Here is a 20,069-nt window from a genome sequence, read left to right on the forward strand (position 1 = left end):
GAGCTGTATGGTGAAACAGTTGAAAACAAACAAACAAACTTGAAACCTGATTGGTTCTATTTGCTCACAGGTAGAAGGATGGCTATGATTGACCATGTCAACAGGAAAGTCCAACCTTCCTATACCCTCATGGAGAAGTGAGGGGAAGGTGAGAGACAGTGACAGAGAGGCAGAAACAGGGACAGAGAGAAAGAGATAGTCACACACATGCAGACGTGGGAGTCAGAGGAGGGGAGAAGGAGAAGGAGAGAGACAGTGAGACAGACAGGAAGACGGAGTTGTGGAGGGGAGAGACAGAGACACACGGACAGAGAGAGGAGAACGGTAGTCTGAAATTAGAGAGACTGAGAGGTGATTTGCAATGACAAAGAGGCTAACATGAAAGGGTTAGGCGAAGCAGCATGTCAAGTTCTGTAAATTTCTTAGCAGACAAGCAAGGCCTCAATGCGGTGCTCCTGGTGAGCACACATACCCTCTGCCTTGCAGCAAGGAGTTCACAGGTCAGTTTCCTGGTGGGGTGCAGTGGGTACTAGGACTTGCTAAGATCCATTCTCTACTAGCTGCCCTCTCGAGGGCATCATGTCGTTTTCCTCTGCGACACTGTCACGGTTTGTAGTTACATATTCGGTTAGGCAGTGTTCTCGCCTGGAGAATCCCAGGGATGGGGAAGCCTGGTAGGCTGCCGTCTATGGGGTCGCACAGAGTAGGACACGACTGAAGCGACTTAGCAGCAGCAGCAGAGGCAGCAGCAGGCAGTCTCTTTGTTTAATATCCAGCTCTCCCACTAGAAGGGAAGTGTTAGAAGGCAGGGACCATGCTGGCTTATTTGCTGACTCCTTGTTACCTGGTGTGGTGACTTAAACACTTGAGTAGACTGATAAATGTTGTTGAATGAATGTGAAAGTGAACAGACTAATGAGGAAGAAGCAAACAAATACATGGCTATGGAGGTCTTTGGGCTTTGGGAAGGGATCTGGGCATTTTACCAAGCTGAGAAAAGAGAAGGGCAATGCAGGCAGCAGAACCAGCACGGGCTGATGGATGGAGACACAGCCAAAAAAATGGGCAGCCGGGAGCAGCCACAGATGTCCCACCTTTGGGGGCATCTCACAGATGTCTCACTACCACTTGTTGGAGAAGTGAAGTCCTTGCGTTGTAATGTCGACAAGTGATTTCACACCACAACATCTAGGATGACTTCTTATTTTCTGGCAACCCTCAAAGTCAAGAAATAATCAAATGTCTGTGGTGTAGGGCCTGTGGATGATATTTGCTAACGTTAGTAGGAGCAGGTACCAGAGAAGCAGGTACATGTCCAGTTGCAAACTGACTTGTGGGCAGTGCCCTGAGGAAGGCCTGCCCACAGCTGTGCAGCTGCAGAGGTGGGCAAGGTCGCTGCTGGTGGTGAGGAGTTTAACTTAATTAACTTGAAAACATTCAATCCAGTGCTCTTTCACTAAGTGCCTATATTTGCAACACAGTTCTTGTACATCTAAAGGAGGGAAAAGCTACGGAAGTCAGAAGTGTCTTGAGGCTCCCTTGGCTTCACTAGGTCAGTTTCAGCCCCACACAAGACAAGAAGGGCCAGCCCTGCCTCAGAGTGAGTTCCCTGCGGGTAAGAACTCATGCCGCTGCAGGAAGGAAGATCTTGAGAGAAAAGCGCGCAGATGGGGAAGGCGGCATGTTTCAGTAACTTAATGGACTGCTTACAAATGGTCCTTCGTGGGGCTCAGATCTTACATATCAGGGCTGTGAGGACCTTCACTGGGCCCAGCTATGCCCCATCTCGGATGGGACCCAGCTGGCAGAGAGGGACTGTAACCAGAGAGCTCAGGTAAAGAAAACACTACTGGAGATTATCTGTTCCAAAGACGCCAGTTACCAAGGAGGTTGCTAAGAGAAGTCAGCACGTTAGTTAGCTTGGGCCGTTAGCTTGGGCTGAGTTGGCTCTCTCCACTGAAGGCAAACTTGATCCACAGAACCAGGTGGAGGGAGCAGGGGCGCAAGAGGAAGGCTCAAAGCAGGAGTCCCAGAAGCGCAACAGCCCTCTGGGATGGATTAGAGTGACACGTGTGGGTTTAGTTCCCAGTAGCAAGACACCGCATGTTTCTCCTTTTCTTCCTTTCTCCTGATGGAGGAAGACAATCCTCTGAGATATTCAAGCAGCGCTAACTCCACAAGTGGATTACCTGGGAAACAGCTGGACCCAGAGAGGCTCCTGAGGCCTTAGCACCCAGAGCCTCAACAAAGTGACCTAAATGTATTACCTAAGTCAAAGGACCGACAGGACCACTGTACCATTCTCTGAAGGCAAAGACAGAAGCAAAAGAAGTAAATGAGTAAAAGATCAACAGATAGTGAAGTCACCCAGAGAGAGATGGGCCATAATTTTCGTCTAGTGTTTCCATAAGCTTACCCTAAAAACATTTACTTATTATATAGTGTGGTGTGGAACATGATGGTTTAAATCTGTGGGGCTCTTGAACACAAACTTTTCAAGAGAACTGGGAGCAAAGTTGAAAGTCTGATAATAACAAACACACGCAGCTACCACTTGGTGGCAGCATATCTAAACTAAAGACAGCGATGGTGAGGAGTGTGTGTGTGTGTGTGTGTGTGTGTGTGTGTACATGCACGCACACGCACAAGTTCAGGGGAAGGGCCCCAAAATCTCAGGATCAGAACTCAACACTGCTCCCCAGCCCCTTTAATTCAACACTGGGAGCCTCTCTGACAACCCTCCTACTTAGTAGTTGGTTGGATTTCCTTTGGGGACCTTATTACTATCCCCTTTCCAAAACTTAAGTCAGAAAGGGGCAGATTTAAAATGGATAAACCTATATGCAGGTCAGGAAGCAACAGTTAGAACTGGACATGGAACAACAGACTGGTTCCAAACAGGAAAAGGAGTACGTCAAGGCTGTATATTGTCACCCTGCTTATTTAACTTATATGCTGAGTACATCATGAGAAACACTGGGCTGGAAGATAAGCACAAACTGGAATCAAGATTGCTGGGTGAAATATCAATAACCGCAGATATGCAGATGACACCACCCTTATGGCAGAAAGTGAAGAGGAACTAAAAAGCCTCTTGATGCAAGTGAAAGAGGAGAGTGAAAAAGTTGGTTTAAAGCTCAACATTCAGAAAACGAAGATCATGGCATCTGGTCCCATCACTTCATGGGAAATAGATGGGGAAACAGGGGAAACAGTGTGAGACTTTATTTTGGGGGGCTCCAAAATCACTGCAGATGGTGATTGCAGCCATGAAATTAAAAGACGCTTACTCCTTGGAAGGAAAGTTATGACCAACCTAGATAGCATATTCAAAAGCAGAGACATTACTTTGCCAACAAAGGTCCATCTGGTCAAGGCTATGGTTTGTCCTGTGTCATGTATGGATGTGAGAGTTGGACTGTGAAGAAAGCTGAGCACCGAAGAATTGATGCTTTTAAACTGTGGTGTTGGAGAAGACTCTTGAGAGTCCCTTGGACTGCAAGGAGATCCAACCAGTCCATTCTAAAGGAGATCAGTCCTGGGTGTTTTTTGGAAACATTTCTTAGCATTTCTTTAGAAATGCTAAAGCTGAAACTCCAATACTTTGGCTACCTCATGCGAAGAGTTGACTCACTGGAAAAGACTCTGATGCTGGGATGGGTTGGGGGCAGGAGGAGAAGGGGATGACGGAGGATGAGATGGCTGGATAGCATCACCGACTCGATGGACATGAGTTTGGGTGAACTCCGGGAGTTGGTGATGGACAGGGAGGCCTGGAGTGCTTCAGTTCATGGGGTCGCAAAGAGTCGGACATGACTGAGCAACTGAACTGAGCTGAACTGAACCAACAAAACCTATTGTATGGCACATGGAACTCTGCTCAATGATATGTGCCACCCTGGATGGGAGAAGGGGCTGGGGGAGAATAGATACATGTATGGCTGAGTCCCTTCACTGTTCACTTGAAATTATCACAACATTGTTAATTGGCTATACCCCAATACAAAATGTTTTTGGTGTTAAAAAATAAAAATTAAAAAAAAAAAGAAAGGGGCAGATTTGTCCCAACATAGTTAGATGAACTCTGGAGCAATGGTATGAGCTGGCCTAGCTGTATCCACTATGTTGTCCTGTGAGCAGATGAGTGAATGAGTCAGCGAGTCAGTTAGTGAATAAACACAGCCTAGTTTCCTTAATATATTTATTTTCAGCTTCTAGGGTTGAATTGTAACAAGGCAAGACACTGATACCCTCTGCTATTCAATTTAGAAATAACTCTCCTGTATCTGTCCCATGGCAGGCAAGTGTAGACCTAAGAGGAAGGGCAGGCCAGGAGGGTCCTCCAACCCAGTGGGCAGCTGAGAGCCTGGATCCCTGGGAATCTGCAAACCCAGCTTCCTGACCCAGTTCTTTCTCGACGGGACTTAAGAAAGTTACTTAGTTTTGGCACCTTGGCAGCCATTTCTCTTTAAAATGAAGAGGATTATCCGCCAAGCCCCAGGATGATCACATGAGATCACAGAGATAAAAGCAGTGCACGAAAGGCAGATGTTCCCAGTGATAACTGTGCTGGATGCTGTTAGAAACATACGTCTTAGACTGATCGGTTTGCCCTGCTTGTTTACGACCTAACCTGCCTTCTCTCCTAGAGTTGCTGGCCACTGGTAGTAAAATGAATGGTTCCTCCCCAGGTACCAGTGACTGCTGCTTCTGGGCCAGTAGTCATTCTCAAGGTTAAACCACAGACAGAAACACAAATCATATCTAGATTCAGAAAATTCAGAGTTTATATGATCTGGAAAGTGAAAAATGCACTGGGTTTCCTTTGCCCATTCCCCAAACAGCCGAATTTTATAGCCTGCCTGTCTGTGGCCTCCTGTTAGCTCCAAGGCAACCAGAATCTCCCCCCACCCTATCCTGGCCCCATGTAACTTCACAAGTTGCCAACTGGCCGCAGACCAGGCAAGCTCCCTAGCACTCCGCTGCCTTGGAAAGTGCTGGAGAGGCTCAGGGCTCCCACTGTGAGAGGCCTGGCAGACCAGGAGGAGTGGGATGGCTGCCCTTAGTGTTCCGGCCAGCTCTGCACCGATGTGGTAGGAGGATTTGTGTGCTGGAACATCCAGAGGCATAACGGGGGTTAAGGCTCTCTGTCGACACTAAATCAACTGCCAGTAAAGTGGGGGCTTCTCTCGTTGTCCAGCTGCTCCACCGTAGGGACCCAGGGCAGAAATGTTGATGCGTGGTCTCTGGCTTCCCACAGGGGTACTTCTTGTTCTCCAAATGTTCTTTCGTGAATGGGCCTGTGTTCCAGACTGCAGAGGACCGCGTCTCCCCTGCACCCCGTTTTCTCACCAACAACGGGGAGAGGTAAGTGGCTGAAACACCGATGCTCCAGAATTGTTTGCTGGGTCCATGGAGAGAGGGATGGGTGTGCAAGGGCCAGAGGGCACCAGAGGCTGTTTCATGAGCCAACATCTGGGCCACAGAAAGAGGAAGCCTGGCTGGAGCTGCTGGATGGTTTTTCTAAACAGAAACCAGGACTACAAATTTGTGGTTTTAGATGAAAATTTCTGGTGCAGAGTAAGGAATGTAGTCCTAGAGACAGAGAGACCTGGGTTCAACCCTGGGCTGTATCACTTATTAGCTGTGAGACCTTGGGAGAGCTGCTTAACTTCTCTGTGTCTCAGTTTCCCCATTTGTAAAGTGCAGGTAATTAAGAGTACCCCCGTCTGGCTGCTTAGAGGATTCAGGGAGGGAGAGGATGCGGACGGTGGGGATGACGCCTTCTCTCCTCACCTCCCTGCTGGGTCATGGCTCATTTGGGAAGAGCTTCCATCAGCACCTCGGTCCTCCCAGTCAGGTGCTGGGAGAGAGTTTCTACCACTCTTTCCCTCTTTCTTCCCCGCCCCCAGAGCAGCAGCCAGTCTGACGGGGAAGCACCTAACAACCACAGGACCACACCTTCCAGATGTTGGGGTTGCAGCGTCAAAGGCCCTGCAGTATCAGGGTTCGCTTCTGGCCACCCAACCTGCCCACATTTGCGGCTCCAAAACACCCTCTTTGTGTCTGCTTTTCTGTTCATAGGTGGGAAAATCAGGCTCCACTCCCTATGGGGCCAGATCCCTACGGTCTTCTTCTCAGGCTGAAAGTTGGCAATACTCAATTCAGTTCATTCTAGAAAGTCCTCCATCAAAGAGCTGATAGATGTGCTGATGAGTATTTGTCTTGTCTTTCTTGAATCTACTAATTAGACCAGAGGGAAGGACAGCGAAGATGTAGGCAGTGTTTCAGGGTTCTTAGCATCTCAGAGCAAATAATGGTAACATGAAAAGAAGGCTCTTGGAGGGCCAGGTGTGTGGTCCTCCTGCTTCAGCGCTGATATGTGCATTGAAACCCAATGTGATTTAGACCAGTGGTTCTCCAGGGGACTGGCACTGCCCTCTACAGGGTATTTGGGAAATCTGTGAGGGTATTTTGGGTTGTCCCTATGATACACGACTAGCATTGAGCAGAAGGCAGAAAGAGGCTACAACACCTTCAGTGCAGGGGGACAGCGCTATTTTGGGTCCCCAATGACTTTAAAATATTTCGCTAGACCCACACACGAGTTTAAACAATAACTGCTTATGATATGTATTTATACATATGTGTGTACTCATACAGATCTGTTTATACATATACACGTGTATATATTTTTAAAATTAATATCAGCAGGTATAAGGAAAAATATGGGCAAAATATATCTACCAAACGAAAGTGCTATAGTGGTTGGTGGAGTGGAGTCATAGACTTTTAATAACTTGGTTCTACATTTTTGTTTCCAATTTTTGGAAGTATGTGCTATTTTTGCTATTGAATAAAACAAGATAAACAAAAAAGGGTAAAATTTGTTAAGCAATTTACAAAAAAAAATCATGTCCTAGAGATATGATATTTTGGAAATAAGTTTATTATACATTAATCTAGTAAAAAGCTTTTCATAATTTTCTGAGCCTAGAAGCTAAACTACTTGATTTATAAAATACAACTTGTACTTTTGCATCATTTTCATATATATTAAACTTTCCAGGAATTCCATTACTATAAAAATGGGGAGGAGAATGCGAGAAATCACTCACTATTTAGGAAAACCCAGGCATTGATGCCAGCACTGCTGGCAGTAGCCAAGTCACCTAAACAATGAACATATCAGCCAGCATTTGCAGCCGTGACAGTGCCAGTGACTCAGAGAATAGGTGACCGCATCTGCCTAATGCACCATGTCCTCCTCTCCTAGTTCTCTTCTATATTTCAATCAGGGCAATATTTGATTTCTAAAAATTTCATGTGTATTAATAGATAGGTTATATTATACAAATCTCATGTTAGCATAGTGGATGGGGGAGCATTACAGAATGTGTGCTATAAAAAAGGGACTGTTGGGACTGATAAGAGTCAAAAGCCACTGATTTCACTTCTGGGATCTGAAGGCAACACTTTTCATCAACTCTGCCTTCCAGGCCCCTGCTTAAACTTTCCCGTAACAAAGCAGGAAGTTTGGAGAACAATTCTGCTTGTCATAGTACATGATGATCTGTCTAACTTTGTGTAAAATGGGATCTTCATCTCTCCGGAGTTGGGGTAAGGGTAAGTGAGCGACTTCCCCAACACGTAGCAGAAGGAAGAAACGCTTTTGTCAGCAGAAAGACAGAAGCAGAACTGAGCCAGGCGACTTACAGAGGTCCTCGGTGGCAGCTGGGACGAAGGCCGCCATGGACTCGTACAGCTCCTCGTCACAGCCGGGGTTGAGGGAGCACTTCATGAGCAGGTCCGTGGACAGGTGGGCCATGGACTCATACACAGAGTCAGCCTCCTCCCCTTGCATCAGCTCCTCCTTAATGTGACTCTTCAGCATGTCCACAGTTTCCTGAAAGAGAGGGAGGGCCCCACAGGCACGCTGACACAGCCGGGCTCTCTGGGCAGCGTCAGGGGCGCGAGTGGCCTCGTGACAGTCGAGTAAAGGCTCACAAGAATCAGGGTTGCAACTGGGTGTGCAGGTCGATTTCCCACCAGACTGAAAGCTCCTTGAGGAGCCAGGCTCCAAGTCGTTGCTGTATGTCCTTCGTTTTCACCTTTGTATCTTCCTCCAACACCAAGGAGCAATTAGGCACTCAGAGGGGACGTCTGTTAAATGTCCAATGCCTGAAGGATACAAATCTGCCACCTTCTCATGAGTGCCTTTGATGTGTCAGGGAAAGGCTAGGGATGTGCTTACGCAGTCTATCCTGACATCCTTTCCACTGCTGCTTCTCGTTCACAGACGAGAAAACCAAAGCTCAGAAAAATCCAGTGCCTTACTCAAGGATCTGCAATCCTGGCTTCTGACTTTCCTACCATACCTTAGTGGTTCCTCAGATGGGAACACATGGCCACAAAGGTGGAACCTTTGCTGATTAGCCAGATGGACAGTCAAATGGGCTAAACAGGGCTGCAGCTAAGTTGCATAGTCAGAAGTCCCTTGGGAACTTGGTTCACCTGTCCTTGTTCCTTCTATTAGGCTGCTCCAAAGTGCCTGAGCTCACTTCAAAGTGCCCACCTCAGTTTTAAATCCTGTGTCCAGAAAGAGAGGTGGTCTTGGGTGAAATGCACTGAAGTCAGAGAGACCCGCCCCCTTCTGTCATTCTGCCTCCAGGTGGTGATGAAGCCAGAGAGGTGACTTCTCTGAAACCCCTGCACAACTTCTCCTGGTAAGAAACTCTGGTGTTTCACAATCCTTATTTCAGCATCAACCCACAAAAATCCTCATTTTCATCATCACTACCCCAAGAGCACTAATCTGCTCTTGACACTCTGCGTTGGTTTTCTGATGAATCCCAGGGAACGGACCAGGTGACAGCTGTGGAGTATTGGAGACTCAGAGCCTGGCTTTTGGTTTTGATATGATGGAAAGAGGAAATGGGATGGTTCTCTGGAATCACGAACAACATGGAGGGATGACCTTTGTGGGGCAAAACTGGAGATGCATTGGTTGAAGGGATTATAGTCTGAGAACAATGATGATACGACACATGTGAACCAGATTAACTTCAGTGCAAACTGGACATGCAGCTTTCCACGTCCCTGTGACATAAAGTAGGATAACGGGCCCCAGCTTTAGCATCAACTAGGTTCACATCCTATCTCCACCCTGACAAGTGTGGGGCCCTTGGCACAACTACTCTGCCTTTTGAGGCCCTTTTCCTCCTTTGCTAAAGATAACAATACTGTCAACTTCAAAGAATAGTGGGGAGGTCTCAAGGAGACAATGCATTTGCCAATCAAATAAATGCAATAAATAGTGGTCATTAATCTGAACACACTATGCTCTTAACAAAAACTATTGGCAGGGAAACCTAACACTGCCTTTTATACATTTTTGACTCCAAAGTGAAGCCAAGTAAATGCTTCTAGACTGTAAGTACCTTTTAGCTTCATTTATGCCAATGATACACCAAATAAGCACTCATGCTGTTCTATTCATTCAATATGTTTAATCACCCCCCAAATTTGGGGGCCTCTCCATATATCTCAGTGAGTCACTGCCTTGTAGATTGTCAAGTCCAGAGCAGAGGGGTAAGTTTCTGGGGGAGGTGTCAGGCTCACTCCTATCTGGAGGTAGAAAACAAGACTGGATTGTGTTCATTGTTCCTTCTGAGGTCATAGCCTCATATGAGAGGCTGAGCTATTTCCGCGTTGCTGCTGTGAATCGTGAAAACGGAAGAAAACCAGAAAAGGGTGGAGTCACAAAGGGCATCTGCCTCCAAAACAATGGAAGGAATTTTGGGGCATGTATCAAGGCCAAGATACAGGATGAGATTACACTCAAAGAAGGACCCCCAAGTCAATGATCGAGGAGGATCTGTGGATCCTAAACTAGAGAAACAGTTAAACCTAAAGACAGGCAGAGGCTCAGAAAGTGAGAGAGGTTGTCAGGAGGCGGGGCCTCACGGCTGGCCTCCCTGTAGGCTCAGATGCAGAGTTTTACTGTGGTCAGTGCTAAGAAAGGAACCGAGCTTAACAGTTAACCTCGGCTTGACGGTGGGCGAAGCAGCTGGGAACATCCTGCCAAGTGCCTTGGAGGTGGGTGGGGAGGCAGCTGGAAAGAGGAGTTGGCATCTGCCCTCAGCAGATTCACTCGACAAATGACTCTGTAAATTTTTCAAGGGTGGATCTTAGTGCTTTACCTACATTATCTCTTTTTATCCTCAAAACAACCCTAAAAGTAGAACTATTATCATCTTTCTCCCGCATATTAGAAAACTGAAAGAGAAAGAGTATAGATACATGATGTGCCCAAAGTCATGTGGCTAACAAGTATTGATAAGGAAACTGGACCCAGGTCCATGTGACTCCAGGCTTCCCAGGGGACACAAAGAACCTGCCTGCCGATGCAGGAGACGTTAAGAGATGCGGGTTTGATCCTGCGTTCAATCCTGGGTGAGGAAGATCCCCTGGAGGAGGAGGGCATGGCAACCCACTCCAGTGTTGCTTGGAGAATCCCATGGACAGAGGAACCTGGTGGGCTACAGTCCATGGGTCGCAAAAAGCTGGACACAAGTGAAGTGACTTAGAACACACACGTGCACGACATGTGACTCCAGGGCCCATCTCTTCAGCCCGTGTATACTGGCCCTGCCAGCAGAGGTACACGAGGACATGCTAGAGATGAAGTCCACCCAGATCTTTGGTGCAAAGGCAGCCCTGGGGACCACATGGTACATTTCCCATTCCCGGGGCCTCTCCCGCCTTGACCTTACCACGTACTCGTCGATGAACTGCCGCAGGTCCCGGAAGCCGTGCTTCTCGGCGATGGTATTCGGATAGTGGCCGTGCTTGTTGGCAACGCTGTAGGCCTGTATGGCTCCCGGGCAGGTGAGCAACAAGGCAGTGAGGTTCTTCAGGCCGTACTTGGCAGCAAAGTGCAACAAAGTGGGCAGCTCTTCATCCCTTTGATCTGAAAAATTGTCAAGCAAAATGAAATGATCAGAGAAAGCCCAGGGCACCAGGCTCATGGAGATGACACTGGAAACCTAATGCGGCACCCAGCCATGCTCAACCATTGCTTCTTGGTTGACTGACCTAACATCTAACGGCTTCCTCTGGGGCACCGCTGAAGATGACAGAGGAAATGATGTGTCAATTGATTACCAAATCTATCATTAATATCCTGCCTCCTTTCTCTAAAAGGATTGGCGAATCCTGAGAAATAACACCAGTTCAAAATATGTGGATAGTCTAAGGATTTTTTTTTAAAAAGCAGCCATGAAGAGCAACAGGGATCGTGTTTTGAACATCTTCAAATTTCAGAACACTTTAAAATAACCGCTTTAGGTATGCTGATTAAACAAAAAGAAATCCTGGGACTTCCCTGGTAATCCAGTGGTTAGGACTCGGTGCTCTCACTACTGTGGGCACATGTTCAATTTCTAGTCAGGGAACTAAGATCCCGCAAACTGTGTGGGCGTGGAGGGAAAAAAAAAATCCATCTTCTTAGCTCTTATGCCCAGTTTCATAACATGTGCCAGGTAATCCTGAGGCTGTTACTTAGACGGTCCATGACCTTTAGTTTTGAACTAGAAAATATTTCCATACTATCTCAAAGGGATCTGGGAGGATTAATGAGGTGGTTTTCGGTGAGCTCTTTGTTAAGGACAGGCTTTGAGTGATGTTATTAACATACACAAACCCCAGGATGTCCACGAACCTTCTGATTCATGAGAAACAAAGTGCTCCTGAGAGTCATTGGTCCCCATGAGCCCTCCACCTACTAATATGTGATACAGCAAGTCAAACTCAACCAAGGAAATAGACATGCTTGTTTGGGGAAGTTGGGGACAAATCTCTTTTTTAATTTTTATAAAAGTTGATTTCTAAGCCCAAAGTGAAAGTGAAAATGAGGGTCACTCAGTCGTATCCAACTCTCTGTGACCCCATGGATTATACAGTCCATGGAATTCTCCAGGCCAGAATACTGGAGTGGGTAGACTTTCCCTTCTCCAGGGGATCTTCCTGACCCAGGAATCGAATCGAGGTGTCCTGCACTGCAGGCAGATTCTTTACCAACTGAGCCATGAGGGAAGCACAAAAGTGATAGATAAATAAACAGATAAATATATGTATATATACATACGTCTTATATATGTGTGTGTGTGTGTGTGTGTGTATGTATAAGTAAATACGTATATGTATTTTTTTAATAAGACAAACCCAGGGACATCCTGGTGGTCCAGTGGTTAAGACTTTGCCTTACAATGCAGGGGGTTTGGGCTCAATCCCTGGGCAGGGAGCTAACATCCTACATGCCTTGCAACCAAAAAAACAGAACATAAACAACAAAAACAACACTGCAATAAATTCAATAAAACTTTTTAAATGGTCCATGTTGAAAAAAAATCTAAAAAAAAAAAAAAAAACAAAAAGACAAGCCCAGCATCCTATCCACCAGGATATAATCTTTGGAATGAAGGTCTGAAAACGTTCCCAGGATCGCCCATGATTGTCAAGCTACAAAATATTCTCTCCTGAGCCCGAATAGGGAATATTAACACCCGCTGAAAGTGATGCAAGAATATTTCACAGTAGGAAAATGGGGAGAGGCAACAAGAAAATGCCCCCAGGAGAAGTACTTGAAGGTAATATAACCTCATCCTTATGGCTCTCAGAGGCTGTGGAAGGATAAAATGCAGGCAGTGAGTAACCAGAGACTTGGGTTCCTCCTAGGCAGTGCAGCTGCGGCATGAAGGAAAAATGGCATCCACAAAAGTGCCGTAACAAGCATCCAGTCCAGCATGCAGGGCACCATCCCCATGCAAGTGGTTCTCCCAGCTCCCAGCAAGGCACACATGCCCACAAGACTGCTCCTCCCTCGTCAAACAAATAACTGTTTTGTGCCTACTGTGAGCCACCAGGCACAGTCCCTGTGTTCATCCAGCTGCTGCTGCTGCCAAGTCGCTTCAGTTGTGTCCGACTCTGTGTGACCCCATAGACAGCAGCCCACCAGGCTCTGCCGTCCCTGGGATTCTCCAGGAAAGAACACTGGAGTGGGTTTCCATTTCCTTCTCCAATGCATGAAAGTGAAAAGTGAAAGTGAAGTCGCTCAGTCATGCCTGACTCTTTGTGACTCCATGGACTGCAGCCTACCAGGCTCCTCCGTCCATGGGATTTTCCAGGCAAGAGTACTGGAGTGGGGTGCCATTGCCTTCTCCATCATCCAGCTGACAGACCAGCAAAAAAGACAGACAAAGCTGAAGAGTACAAGAACCCGACATGCAAGGGGAGCTTGCACCTACAGCATGTAGGTGGGACCTACCTGAGGAAGTGCTTCCTAAGCTGCTGCAGGAGGAGGGGAGGAAGAAGCTGTACTCTCAAAGGTTGAGGTAGCAAGAGGCAGGGTGGAACCTTCATTAGGTAAAAGACGTTCATACCTTCCGTAGAGCAGAGCATAGAAGCCAAGGGAGAGAACAGAGAGGGGTGAGAGCAGAAACACTGCAGGAGCCCCTGGGGAAGGGCTTGTGAAAGGTTAAGCAGTTTGGACCTTAGAAGACAAATGGGAACCACAGAGGGTATTTAGTAAGGGAGTGAGATATTTGGGCTTATAATTTAGAATCCCAGGCTGACCAGAGAAGAATGACTGTTTCTCAGAGGATGAACGGAAGAGCAGGATCCAGTAGAAAGCATGAGCACAGGCTGACTGCATGCTGAAACCGACCACCTGAAATCGACCTGTGGCCTTTTTCTTGAGTTTTAACTGGCGACTTACTCGTCATCATGTCTTCTTCTTCCAGCTGGTTGATTCCAAAGAGGTGCAGCCCACTTGCAGGAATGTTGTTCTTCAGGGACTCCGTTAGCAGTTTATCAAGGGTCTCCGTGTTGTAGGGCACAATTTTAAAGGCCTAAATACAAAAGTGAAGATGGTCAGATTTTAAATCCAGCTATCTCCCACCCTTTTCATACTGTTACATCTTTTTGCCTTAATTGATGCTTTCGAACTGTGGTGTTGGAGAAGACTCTTGAGGGTCCCTTGGACAACAAGGAGATCAAATCAGTCAGTCCTAAAGGGAATCAACCCTGAATATTCATTGAAAGGACTGATGCTGAAGCTGGAACTCCAATACTTTGGCCACTTGATGCGAAGAGCCAACTCATTGGAAAAGACCCTGATGCTGGGAAAGATTGAGGTCAGGAGAAGAAGGGGATGACAGAGGATGAGATGGTTGGATGGCATCACCGACTCAATGGACATGAGTTTGAGCAAGTTCTGGGAGATGGTGAAGGACAGGGAAGTCTGGCGTGCCACAGTCCAACTGAGTAACTGAACAACAACAATCTCCCCGCAACAGATTTCAGATTGTGAACCATGAGCAGAAACTACAGGCACAGAAAACTCTGGGGTCCTTTCATCATCCTTACCTGGCACATGAACTCCACAGGATTTGCAGCATTGGACAATAAATTCCCAATTTCCTCCATGTCAGTATAATAGCTGATAATGGTGTCACACACCACTAAGTCCCCGGAATATATCTTCAGAGAAACATTCCCAGATGAAAGGTCTGGATGGAAGAAAAGATACTATAAAACTGTTTTGTTTTGTTTTTAAGAGTACAGGGGAAAGTGTTCCTAGATTACTTAAATGGTAAAGAAATGAATTGGGGACTGGAAGAAAGGGTTTGGAGGTGAACTGCAGGGTTGGGAAGTGAGGGACAGAGCAGAAGAAGCAGTGAGCAGACCGACACACAGGAGAGCTCTGTGTCAGAGGGATCATCTGCACTGGGTCTGCAATTTAACTTTTTGAAGATTTTCATCTGCTTTACTCACTACTGCAGGCCCCGAGTCACAATAGACAGGAAGAAGAGCTGAATTGAAAGCACTTTATATAAAGGCCAGTGGTCACCAGAGGCAGGGGAGATGCTGGCCAGCGGTCACCTAGGCAGGGGGGATGCTGGCCAGCGGTCACCTAGGCAGGGGGGATGCTGGCGGTGGGACTCCACACTTCCGCCCATCGCACCAGTAGAACTGATTCACTTGCTGGGCTGCCATCATTACTGTGTGCTCTCCCTGAGTGCTCTCTCTTCTACACCACAGGAAGGGGTTTTGAGGGGGAAAGAAAAAATTAAAAATACACCAACCACAAAGATTCGATTCACAAAAGAGGAAATGTGACAAGTAGAGAACATGGAAAAATATTTAACCTCACTAGTAATCAAAGAAAGGCAAATTAAAACAGTGGACTACTTTTTAGAAACATATTAAATTAGCAAAAATATTCAAAGTGATAAGGCCTGTGTTGGTGATGAGATAGCAGATAAACTTGATAGTAGTAATATTCCATTAAGCAACTAAGCATCATCTTTCAGGACCCTTAAAAACGCCCAATGTTTGAGGAATTCCATCTTGAGGACGCTACGCTAAACACAAAACCTGCATGCATAAAGATGCTCAATACATCATCATTTAAAATAACAAGAAGACAATAAGAAATCAAAAATGACATAAATAGGCAATAATGAGGAAATGAAAATTAAAAAGATATTTCTATTCAGCTGAGTATTATATAGCTTTAAAAGTTATGGTTTTAAGATACAGGTCCAATTCAAGGGACTAGTTTTATAAATTATGGTACATCTACACCTTGGATTACCTTGCAACCATTAAGCATCATTTTGTCAAAAGAATATTTATTAACACGGGAAAATATTCACAGTGTATTTTCAAGTAACGAAAGTTGGTTGCAAGACAGTTTTGTACACAGATGTGGGAAAACACAGAAACCAGTGATTTCTTTTGGGGGCATGGGTAATTTTCCACCTACTTTCTTTTATGGTTACTGTATTCTCCAGGTTTTCTATATTGAGCACACATTACTTTCGTAATAGAAAAAAAAATTATAAAATTGAGAGTTTCAAAGTCCATGTAATAGTACAGTGGTAAAAGGATGGAGACAGGATAAATTAAGGTTACCTAAAGAAAACCAGAATATAAGGTAATAGATACTACTGGAACAACTATGTTTTTAAAAATTAGGAAAAAAGGCAAAGAAGACCTAGTGGTAGGGTACCAGATGACTTTATCCCTACTTTTCCTATTTTTCTCTAATTTTAAAAAATGTTAATACATTAACTTTGTAAACATTGCACTATATCCATTTCCTCCCCATCACACATGTATGCTTCTACAATTTCTTTTTCCTTTCAAGAGAATATGACAACCAATCCAAATTTTGGTTGTCACTTTTCTCAGTGACTGATAAAGACAGCTGTCAATAAGGTAAAGAAAAAAGGGGCCTCTTCACATGAGGCCTAATTTCTGGAGGTCAATGGGGCTACTTACTGGGAGCTTTCACGGAAACAGTGTACTCATTCTCCAGCTTGGCTTCCACCCTTATCGAGGGAGAATCCTCACGAGAAAATTCGGCTTCTGTTGTCACCTTCTCATCCAACTTACATCTCACGATGACGTAGACAGTGGTTTCGGCCTGGAATGGGAGACCAGTCATTGTTCCTTCTCCCTGGTTTTTGGAGCCCCAGCTCTCCCCAGTGAAGCTGCTCCAGGCAGGGTGGGGTCTGCAGTCCAGTGCCAGGCAGTGACTGCTTGCCACAGGTCCCAAAAGACCAATTACAAAGCCCAAGAGTGAACATTTATAACCCTTAATAGCAATTTGATCATCTTATGTCTGTCAAACCTAATAATAATTTTAAAACCTGGGGCTGGTATTTTATATGTCTGTTTATTTACTTTTTCATAGCATTTCTTTTTTTGTTGTACATTATAAAAGTATTGGTCCATGGCATAATTGGAAACTTGAAAGAACAACATTTTTAAAAAGTTCTTCACCACAGATAGTTTGAGAAGCAGTATTCTAGATCAGGGCATTTTCCAATGAGTCAGTTCTTCGCATTAAGTGGCCAAAGTATTGGAGTTTCAGCTTCAGCATCAGTCCTTCCAAAGAATATTCAGGACTGATTTCCTTTAGGATGAACTGGTTGGATCTCCCTGCAGTCCAAGGGACGCTCAAGAATTTTCCCCAAAACCACAGTTCAAAAGCATCAATTTTTCAGCACTCAGCTTTCTTTATAGTCCAACTCTTACATCCATACACAATTACTGGAAAATACCCTGATGCTGGGAAAGATTGAAGCTGGGAGGAGAGGGGATGACAGAGGATGAGATGGTTTGATGGCATTGCCAACGTGATGGACATGCGTTTGAACAAGCTCTGGGAGTTGGTGATGGACAGGGAAGCCTGGCGTGCTCCAGTCCATGGGGTGGCAAAGACTCAGACACGACTGAGCAACTGAACTGAACTGATTCAAGATCAGCCTTGGTATCCAAAGTGAGGCCAAGGGATCAGCAGCATTGGTATCTGTGGAAGCTTGTTAGAAACGCAGAATCTCAAGCCCTGCCTGGACCCACCAGACACCACACTGGAGTCTGCATTTTACCAAGACCTGTGGGTGACTCAGCCTTACAGAGCAAGAGGCACTGATTTACAGAAGACTTCTTGAGTTTTTGAATTTATGCTCTTCTCAGATGGACAAAGATGGAGAAGCTCTATACAGTCAGCAAAAACAAGACCAGAAGCTGACTGTGGCTCAGATCATGAACTCCTTATTGCCAAATTCAGACTGAAATTGAAGAAAGTAGGGAAAACCACTAGACCATTCAGGTATGACCTAAATCAAATCCCTTATGATTATACAGTGGAAGTGAGAAATAGATTTAAGGGACTAGATTTGATAGACAGAGTGCCTGATGAACTATGGACAGAGGTTCGTGACATTGTACAGGAGACAGGGATCAAGACCAACCCCATGGAAAAGAAATGCAAAAAAGCAAAATGGCTGTCTGGGGAGGCCTTACAAATAGCTGTGAAAAGAAGAGAAGCGAAAAGCAAAGGAGAAAAGGAAAGATATAAGCATCTGAATGCAGAGTTCCAAAGAATAACAAGGAGAGATAAAAAGCCTTCCTCAGCAATCAATGCAAAGAATAGAGGAAAACAACAGAATGGGAAAGACTAGAGATCTCTTCAAGAAAATTAGAGATACCAAGGGAACATTTCACACAAAGATGGGCTCAATAAAGGACAGAAATGGTATGGACCTAACAGAAGCAGAAGATATTAAGAAGAGGTGGCAAGAATACACAGAAGAGCTGTACAAAAAAGATCTTCACGACCCAGATAATCACAATGGTGTGATCACTGACCTAGAGCCAGACATCCTGGAATGTGAAGTCAAGTGGACCTTAGAAAGCATCACTACAAACAAAGCTAGTGGAGGTGATGGAATTCCAGTTGAGCTATTTCAAATCCTGGAAGATGATGCTGTGAAAGTGCTGCACTCAATATGCCAGCAAATTTGGAAAACTCAGCAGTGGCCACAGGACTGGAAAAGGTCAGTTTTCATTCCTATCCCAAAGAATATGCCAAAGAATGCCCAAACTACCACATAATTGCACTCATCTCACACTCTAGTAAAGTGATGCTCAAAATTCTCCAAGCCAGGCTTCAGCAATACGTGAACCGTGAACTTCCAGATGTTCAAGCTGGTTTTAGAAAAGGCAGAGGAACCAGAAATCAAATTGCCAACATCTGCTGGATCATCAAAAAAGCAAGAGAGTTCCAGAGAAACATTTATTTCTGCTTTATTGACTATGCCAAAGCCTTTGACTGTGTGGCTCACAATAAACTGTGGAAAATTCTTAAAGAGATGGGAATACCAGACCACCTGACCTGCCTCTTGAGAAACCTGTATGCAGGTCAGGAAGCAACAGTTAGAACTGGACATGGAACAACAGACTGGTTCCAAATAGGAAAATGAGTATGTCAAGGCTGTATATTGTCATCCTGCTTATTTAACTTATATGCAGAGAACATCATGAGAAACGCTGGGCTCAAAGAAGCACAAGCTAGAATCAAGATTGCCAGGAAAGTGAAAGAGGAGAGTGAAAAAGTTGGCTTAAAGCTCAACATTCAGAAAACGAAGATCATGGCATCTGGTCCCATCACTTCATGGGAAATAGATGGGGAAACAGTGGAAACAGTGTCAGACTTTATTCTTTGGGGCTCCAAAATCACTGCAGATGGTGATTGCAGCCATGAAATTAAAAGACGCTTACTCCTTGGAAGGAAAGTTATGACCAACCTAGATAGAATATTCAAAAGCAGAGACATTACTTTGCCAACAAAGGTCCATCTAGTCAAGGCTACGGTTTTTCGAGTGGTCATGTATGGATGTGAGAGTTGGACTGTGAAGAAAGCAGAGTGCCGAATACTGATGTTTTTGAACTGTGGTGCTGGAGAAGACTCTTGAGAGTCCCTTGGACTGTAAGGAGACCCAACCAGTCCATTCTAAAGGAGATCAGGGTGTTCATTGGAGGGACTGATGCTAAAGCTGAAACTCCAGTACTTTGGCCACCTCATGCGAAGAGTTGACTCACTGGAAAAGACTGATGCTGGGAGAGATTGAGGGCAGGAGGAGAAGGGGACAACAGAGGATGAAATGGCTGGATGGCATCGATGACTCAATGGACATGAGTTTGGGTAAACTCTGGGAGTTGGTGATGGACAGGGAGGCCTGGAGTGCTGTGATTCATGGGGTCGCAAAGAGTCGGACATGACTGAGCAACTGAACTGAACAGATGGACAAAAATAACTGATTGGAGGATTAATTTTCCCAAGGCATTGAGCAACCTGAGTGCAGTTTTATATTGTTTTGAGATCTCTTGTCAAACCTGCCAAATGGAATTATCTATTTTACTGTGATGTTTATGCTGGTTAAGTTCTTAAGACATTGAACTAGAAAGGACAGGCTGTCCAAAAAACAGGCGAAAAGGAGAAATTTCTCACCATAGCTATTCCCCAGATGTTGATTGTAAAATTCTGCTATCAAGCCTTTACAATAGGCCTTTGTAATGAGGGCCACTCTTGATTCCAGAGCAAGTGGGACGGGGGCTGTGGTCCTGGCTCACAGAGGCCTGCTGAGGGTGAATGTGAGTGTGTTTGTGGTGGACCTGTTTCCCACTGCGGGTCCAGCCCTGTCCAACCTGCTCCT

At 45.4% G+C, this 20,069-nt stretch overlaps 1 protein-coding gene across 1 annotated transcript in view; it reads right to left on the reverse strand.

Annotated features, from left to right (window-relative positions):
* Positions 1-20,069, reverse strand: part of PIK3AP1 (phosphoinositide-3-kinase adaptor protein 1) — a 120,554-nt gene that overhangs the window by 40,613 nt on the left and 59,872 nt on the right. The window contains exons 4-8 of the mRNA XM_002698411.6: positions 16,348-16,492; positions 14,428-14,570; positions 13,778-13,910; positions 10,776-10,972; positions 7,717-7,906 (exon numbers count right to left, since the gene is read on the reverse strand). Coding sequence (XP_002698457.4) covers positions 7,717-7,906; positions 10,776-10,972; positions 13,778-13,910; positions 14,428-14,570; positions 16,348-16,492 — 808 coding nt within the window. The remainder of the gene's footprint in view (positions 1-7,716; positions 7,907-10,775; positions 10,973-13,777; positions 13,911-14,427; positions 14,571-16,347; positions 16,493-20,069) is intronic.

The sequence above is a fragment of the Bos taurus genome, chromosome 26, assembly GCF_002263795.3.
Source record: "Bos taurus isolate L1 Dominette 01449 registration number 42190680 breed Hereford chromosome 26, ARS-UCD2.0, whole genome shotgun sequence".
NCBI classification, from domain to species: domain Eukaryota; kingdom Metazoa; phylum Chordata; class Mammalia; order Artiodactyla; family Bovidae; genus Bos; species Bos taurus.